The sequence below is a fragment of the Zea mays genome, chromosome 4 (genome assembly GCF_902167145.1).
Source record: "Zea mays cultivar B73 chromosome 4, Zm-B73-REFERENCE-NAM-5.0, whole genome shotgun sequence".
Classification (NCBI taxonomy): domain Eukaryota; kingdom Viridiplantae; phylum Streptophyta; class Magnoliopsida; order Poales; family Poaceae; genus Zea; species Zea mays.
Genome location: NC_050099.1, coordinates 154,778,561 through 154,786,231, shown reverse-complemented (window position 1 = coordinate 154,786,231; position 7,671 = coordinate 154,778,561). Strand labels below are relative to the sequence as shown.

Genomic DNA, 7,671 nt, shown 5'->3' with positions numbered 1-7,671 from the left:
GGTCACGTGGTTGGAGCTGCTTTATCTTACTTGAAAGCATATCCTTGATCAATGGGAGCTGGATATGAATAGTATGATGACCACAAGGATCGGGACGAGGGACATCAAAAATGTTTGTCCTGTCCCTATGCTGTGATGTAATGAATGATAATGCATCATAATTAATTATTAGAAACATAAGGATATAATATTACATAAAACATCTGTAATGTACATATGGTATTTATGGACACATATGGGATGTATGTTTTGCCATAAACTGACCTCTGATTGAAACTGCACACTAGGGACAACAGAATAGCAAGTTTCAGAAAAGCTTCGGAACTGAAAAAAACATTTGTAATATAATTAAATACATGAAAGATAACCATAAATAAAGTGTGTTACCCACTGAAAAATGAAGTATATGGTGTCTATTACGAGTTTATTCAGAATGGTATGAAAACTAATAGAGATACTACATGCATAAACATTCACCTAATAACAGCAAATGCATATTTATGCAGGGTAATGCATTCCTATTGTTTTATGTACAGATGACATACCTCACAATGGCCAAAAGGTTCACCGCTTTGGCGTGGCTTCCTCTTATCAGCTTTTGTCAGAGCTTGGATAATGTTTTTATCAAAGAATTTTATGCGGGGTGTGCCACGTTTATTGGGGGGCTGCAGCATCATGCAAGTGGTCCAAATAGTACAACTACAAAAAAACAATAACTAATTTATACTATCATGGATGGTAATTGAGCAAGTAAAATAGATTCAATTCGATATGAAAAAAATGAACAGTCCAATGTTATTTACTTACTAGTATGACAACTGAGCATCCATATATCGTCGTGGACACATTAGAAGTGCTTCTTGTATGCCACTTTTGTGCAGCTTCACATAGGTCGTTAAAAATTAAGTGGCACCAGTCTATTTCATGGAAACGGTCCATTTCTTCCGTCAATAACACTTCATGGTTAGATATGCCCCAGCTGGAAGTGGGGAACAACAATCTATTGAACAATATCAAAAAGAAGCATCTGATAGAGAGGTCATCATCATTTCCTTTTCTCAATCGGTCCTGAAGAGATGCAACAACAAACTCATCCTTGGACAATCCAAGTTCAGCCCTCAAGTTATTGCCCGCCACTGCTTCATCGATTCCTAGTGGCTTACCACCGCCAGCATTCGGAAGGCCTAGTATAAGGTGGACAGTTTCTTTCGTAATCTTTAGTTCCTTGCCAACTCCAGGGCGAATAGTCATATCCTTGTGGTCCAACTTATCCATCAACCAACGAAGATGAGAACGGCTACCCAGTGCATCAAGTGTCATGTCAAGAATATTGGAAAATCCTTTTCTAGCAACGGCTTGTCGTTGCCTCTCATTCAATATCTTAATAGTTATAATCACATCCTGAGGGTTGCATCTAACATTGAGTTTCTGAAATAATGTATGTTAAATGTTATGAAAACAATGAAATAAATGTGGCATGAGCTATAAAATTAGCACTCATAATGTAAGGGATGCAACTAAAATAACATAATACCTAGTTAAATAAACTAAACTGCATTATCTGTAGACAATAAAAAAGTGTCTAAGTGTTGTAAAATAAATATGATATTGTAAATGCAATTCAGAACTTGGAACCTAACGTGAAAATTCGACTAGATTCATCCTTACTGTATACTACTAAATAATATCTAATATGTTGTATCAGGTCATAATTATTGAATACTAATTAGTATTTAATATATATGAAATCATAAGTATAACATATAACCTGCCGTGAAGTTTCTACTACTTTCGGCCTCTTTGTACATGTCTTCCGTAAGATATTCATATGACTTCCAGCAGCATTACGCTTCTTTGTAGGTGTCTTGAAGTCATCGTCGTCATTGCCAGATCCAGTTTGTTCATTGGCTTCATAAATAACAGATGGTTTCTCGACAGGTGCAGGACACTGATCAGAATGCTTTGTGTTTGGAGGAACTCCAATAGAGGCCGGCCGTGGTATCTCAACACTAAAGAACTCTTGGCTTGACTCAATGGTTATGCGTTTGGGATTAGCGGGAGGACGATCAACTGACTTCATTTTTTAGGGTAGAACAAACTAAGTAAATGAAAAAGAACATCAGGAAATAATACTATATCATACATAATAATTGAATAAATATAACATTATGAAACTGTTGGGGTATGTATAGTGTGTGTATTGTGCATAACAACAGATGTAGACAACGTAAATGAGAAGAAGGAATGCATAACAACAGATATGTGAAAACTCACATTTAAATAAAACAGTACATAGTGTGCATAAATAAATTATGCAATATAATTCATAACAGTATATGTAGTATAACTATCAGAAACAACAATAATAACACAGTACAATAACATCACTAATCTATTGATTGCTATTGTAAAAAAAATATATTGTGTTTATAAACAACACTCAGTACCTATATAAAAATGAACAGAATGTAACAAATATGCAATTGAAAAAATTGGAAGGCATTATCGGATACTACATATAATGAGGCGATTCAATTAATTTCGAATCAATTGAAGGGATGTAGAAGGGGCGGGGCGAACCTGATGGACATTAGCGGCTGAACTATGTAAAAGTATGGGGGGAACTCGAAAGACTGAGAGGGGAAACGAACCAGGGAAGGAGAACGACGGCGGTGAATCGATGAACAGCGGAGATTACGGCGGTGGAAGAGGTGGGGGCGGTCGTCGATGGCGATCGCAGGAGCGAATGACGGCGACGGGGAGGAACTGATTTTTTTAGGGTTTGGGTGGACCCGAGCTGAATTAATTGAAAGGTGTCTGTTGTGTGTGGCTCGTTGACCATATTAGCTCGGTCGGCCCGCGGGGGAGCGGCGAGGGACTGTGGGTCCACTAGTCAGCGCACAGTCAGGGTGAAGGTTTGGTAACTGCGTGATCATAATAAGCATAAATAGCTGTGCAAAGTATCGTAAACAGTTTACAAAAAATAATTAATCAAGACCCACGCCAAGGTACGTAATATAATAAATCCCAAAATGATATGTAGTTGTCAACATCGAAGTATACAATCATAAATCCCAAATACTACACCACACCGACCAAGCCGCATCGACGTGTCAATTTATGAAACGGTTGGAGTCATAATATGCAAGTATAAACGCGGCCAACTCCAACGCGGGTCGTGACCACGACGCCGGAAAACCCGCGCGGAGCATACGCACTCACCGTGTCAGTTACGTGTTTATGCATACGTAATTTGAATGAAACGGATGCATAAATGGTAATAGAGGGTGCGCACGCACGACCCACCTTCAATCGGTGCATGTGCGCGGTACTCGGACCACCTGCCACGTCGACCCGCGCCCGGCACAACTAGACTGGCAGGGGCTTCCTGCATTGATGGAAGCGCAGGGCTCCTAATACTATATATATATATATATATATATATATATATATATATATATATATATATATATATATATATATATATATATATATATATATATATATATATATATATATATATATATATATATATATATATATATAGCTGCCCGAATCGCTCTAAATTGCTCGTGGTTGGTTCGGGTTGACTTATCCAAGAGAGGCATTCAAACTCTATGCCCTTTTTTGTGTACATATGTTTTACCACTAGGTGGAGCGACAGGTTCGTCGATCTGATAGTTCACATTTTAGATCTTGTAGATATGGAGCTCATATGAACATTTTTTTCTTCAGAAGAAACGCATATGAAACATATGACAGTGTGGATGCTGCTACGGTACGGTCGCTTTCGCTTAGCTTTAATCTATGCTAGCTTCTACATCTTTTGCATTATTTTGTTTTTATAGATTACAACTGCATCAGTTCAGAGAGATAACTTTAATCTGAAGTGAACACCTCTAGAGACCGTGCTGAGTGACCTTCATATTCTGTTGTTCAACGTATTTTAATTGCTCGCGGCACTCGTCAACTCTGGGTTTTTGACAAGTTGGCACCAAACTCCAATCAAATTCGAGACCACCCGATTCCACGGCACGACGAAGGCTTCCAGAAATTGCGGCTCCCGCACGTGCTTCTTAATTCCGTGATAGACAGACAGGGACAGGATTTTAAGTTGCATCGAGCAAAAAGCGAGATTACAAAGGCGCGGCAGTATTCATCCCCGTTCTCTAGCGCCCCCAGAAAAAGTGCTGCAAACGCTCCCAACCATAGGCTGATCGTCATCGTTCACGTGAACGAGGACGCCGGCCCGACCGACCGGGAGCGGAAAAAAAAGCGCACTGCTAATTGAGCACGAAACAGACCTCGCGGTTACAGTAGTCAACAAGTAGCGGTAACAATAATGCACCAGCCGAGGCATAGACAGACGGCGACCGTCGGCGAGTCTGACACGGGGTCGTCTTCCGTCGAGCCGTTCACCAGTAAGGAAACGAGGACGCGGCGGACGTGGCTCGGGACCTCTTATTGGTGCCGGCCACGGCCACGGCCAGCCCCGGGCCGCTGTACGTGGCCATCTGCGGCACCCACCGCTCCCTGCTGCCCCGCGCTCCTCCGCCGCCCTCGCAGAGGAGTCGCTCCTGCGCCGCCATCCACGCGGGGTAGCCGTCCTGCAGGCCGCCGATCAAATAATGCGGCGGGAAGGAAATCTCCCAGGTTAATCATCGGATCACGCATGCAGTCCTGTCTTTTTCATGAAAAGGCGACGAAGCAGATCGCGGTAGATTTGCTCTATATATATATATTCTAAATGGTAACAGTCCTGGCCCCGCCCATAATTAAAATATTAAGGGGCCGTTTGGGACGGCTCCCCCACAGCTCCGGCTCTGGCTCCCGGATGGAGCTCTCCCAAACGTGTCGACGAAAATGGCTCTCAACCGAGAGCAGGAGCTAAAACTGACCAAGGAGCCGGAGCCTCTAATTTGTGGCTCCCTACCCGCTCCCACAAGAACTGCAGACAACAGAGAGCACTGCAGTGATTTTAGGTAATCAAATGATGAGCACAGCATACACAAGGAGCCGTTTTTTACCAAACGATTTGCAAAAAGCATCTGCTCCTGCAAAGGAGCTACTCTTTTGGAGGAGTTGGAGCCGGAGCCGTTTCCAGAGGAGCCAGAGCCCTTCCAAACGAGCCCTAAATGATGTTGTTCCTGGAGATATTATATGGCCGGCCATCACACAGCCTGGACGACCACCCGGGAACACAGCTCGCCCATAATGGATGGCTACTGGTTGGATTGAAAGCAGCGCACTAATGCCGACGCCGACGTGCTCGGGAGTCGGGATATGCTATGGGTGCGCTCAGGCCCGCTCGGCTCAGGAACGGTCGAACGGAAACGCGCACTGCGGCACCAACCTGATACGACGCGTCTGCTGCGGAGACGCCGATGTCAGTCGCGGCGGCGGCGGCCGCCTCGTCCACCAGGAAGTCCTCGACGTGCCACCCGGGCAGCGTCTTGGTGAGGTACTCGGAGATGCTGCTGCTGTCGCTCCCGTGGCTGGTGGCGGGCGCCGACGACGGAAGAGGAGGAGGATGTGCGGCTGCGTCGCCGGCGCTGCAGCAGAAGCTGCCGCTGCTGTTCTCGTCGTCCTCCTCCTCCTCATCCTCCGGCGCCGGGCACGCGGCGGCGGGCTCGGCGGAGAGGCGGACGCCCGTGAGCAGGAACCGGGCGTGGCGCATGGTCAGGTCGCTGGCCGTGTGCACCGACACGTCGCAGTCGCGGCACAGGATGGCGCGGTCCTCCTTGCAGAACAGGAGCCCCCGCTTGTCCTGCATGCATATCGATCAGAGGCAGGCAGGGCACACCTCGCAGGCTGAACAATCGGAAAGAACCCCGTCCGAAGAGATTTATTTTGCACGGGGATCGGGGGATGGATGATCGAGTGAACCTGGCAGATGTCGCAGAGCGGCGGCGGCGGCGGTGGCGCCGGGCTGAGCAGCGAGAAGCGGCGGTGCTTGCCGGCGAGCTTGTTGGCGCGGTGCACGCGGCGGTCGCACGCGTCGCACAGCGCCGCCTCGTCGGCGCAGCAGAACACCTCGGCCGCCTCGGCCGCGCACACGTCGCACTGCACCTTCATCTCGGCCACTCCACTCTGCTTTTCCCTCAAGCGATGATCGCGCGCGCTCTGGCGGCTCAGCTCAGGGCTTGAGCTCCGGGCAATCGTATGGATGAAAGCGAGTCGGAGCTAGCCGCGCGGAGGATGGTAATGGTATGCTACTTACTAGTCCTAGCTAGACCGGACGGGCTTAGTAGTGCGGAGACATATGTGTGTGGGGGCTATGGCACTTTTATATGCCGCGACGAGATGGCACGAGGCGACTTGTGGGTTAAGCTTAAGCAGAAGCGATTAGGTGCCGTCGCTTCGCTTGTAATAAAGGGACGAGGATCCGCACTGAAAGCCAGGTCAAGACGACGACGGAGAAGGCAGGAAGGAGGAGGCTTTCCTGTGCATGTCATCAGCATCTGCATCTGCCTGGGGACTGTGCTGTGCCGACCTGACGTGTGTTAGGTCCGGTGTTTACGTCCGGCGGCCGGGCCATGCATCTCAGACTCAGAGACGGACCTCCTTGTCCGTGTCGACCATCTCTTCTGTGTGCCCCCCCGGTTTGACCTCATTTCGTGACGGTTCCGGCGGTACGGACGCGGACTTTTGAAGAGCGCGGCGCGGTAGTGTCAAATTACTCCGACGGAGGAGAAGAGAGGAGAGGAAAGGAAACACCGTCGTCTGCGGCGGCCGGCGGGCGGTAGCGTCACGCCGCCTATTTCTTCTTCATGGTTCTGCTGTTGACCACCGGGATTCTGACGTGTCTATCTATCGTTCTATTATTATGTTACTAGTATTCGTGTGTGTGTATACATATAAATATATAGGAGTCGGGAATCGTATAGTAGGCTACTAGCTAGCTACCGTGTAAGTGAGATCCTGGCGATCCGGAACAGGGTTATGGCTTGGTCAATGGAAGCGCACCGTGTATTCACCTTTTAGATTAACAGTAAATCGCTCAATTTGACTTGTAAGAATTTGGTAGCACGGTAAAAAAAAACACAGAACAATGGGCAGATTCCTCGGTGCCTTCTGGATTTATGCTTATCTTTTCTTCCTCTCGTGGTGGACTGGACTTGATGGGCATGAAATGGGATGGGCGGGTCATGGTCGAAGGGAGGGCGCAGGCATGGATGGATGGGCGCTATGAGCTTTGGATCATAAAAGGCAGCAGCTAAGCTAGCCTCTCCCTTCTCTCTTATCCTGTCGCTCTCCCGCCCACTTGCACTTTATGATCCAAAGCTCATAGCGACTCTTAGAAGCGCAGCTAGCTACAGGCTACAGCCTACTGTGGAGCACCCGGAAATCCGAAGTTGAGTGCTCCATCCAGGAGCAAGCGGCCAACGGCAGAAAGCAACGCAATTCGCGGCTTGTTGCAGTATACAACCACAACTAGATAAGGACTAGTCCTTTTTTCTGGAAAAAAACACATGACATTTTCAAAGAGAGATTGAGAGAGAGAGAGATAACATACCTTTTTTTAATGGTAAGCTTTAGTCTTTGATTGAAACGAACATGACCGAGGACATCCCACGTTCCCAATTTTTTTGTTTTTTAGCCCCTTTTTTGACACAAATTTACTTTTGGACCCCCAGAAATTATATTTGCACGTTTGGACCCTATGCTCGG

General features: G+C 46.9%; 1 protein-coding gene across 1 annotated transcript; it reads right to left on the bottom strand.

Moving 5' to 3' along the window:
* Nucleotides 1–4,087: 4,087 nt before the first annotated feature.
* On the bottom strand, nucleotides 4,088–6,233 carry LOC114108589 (uncharacterized). Its single transcript, NM_001368233.1, has 3 exons — nucleotides 5,887–6,233; nucleotides 5,354–5,767; nucleotides 4,088–4,607 (listed from the first exon to the last, which is right to left on the bottom strand). The coding sequence occupies exons 1-3, from the start codon at nucleotides 6,073–6,075 to the stop codon at nucleotides 4,416–4,418; spliced, it is 795 nt and encodes a 264-aa protein (NP_001355162.1). The 5' UTR covers nucleotides 6,076–6,233; the 3' UTR covers nucleotides 4,088–4,415.
* Between the last annotated feature and the right edge of the window lie 1,438 nt (nucleotides 6,234–7,671).

Bases quoted from the DNA above. Each gene is read 5' to 3' on its own strand.
- LOC114108589 (NM_001368233.1), bottom strand. From the start codon at position 6,075: ATGAAGGTGCAGTGCGACGTGTGCGCGGCCGAGGCGGCCGAGGTGTTC. The intron at 5,768-5,886 runs GTTCACTCGATC...ATATGCATGCAG, and splicing joins CGCTCTGCGACATCTGCCAG to GACAAGCGGGGGCTCCTGTT. The intron at 4,608-5,353 runs GTTGGTGCCGCA...GGCGGCCTGCAG, and splicing joins CAGCAGACGCGTCGTATCAG to GACGGCTACCCCGCGTGGAT.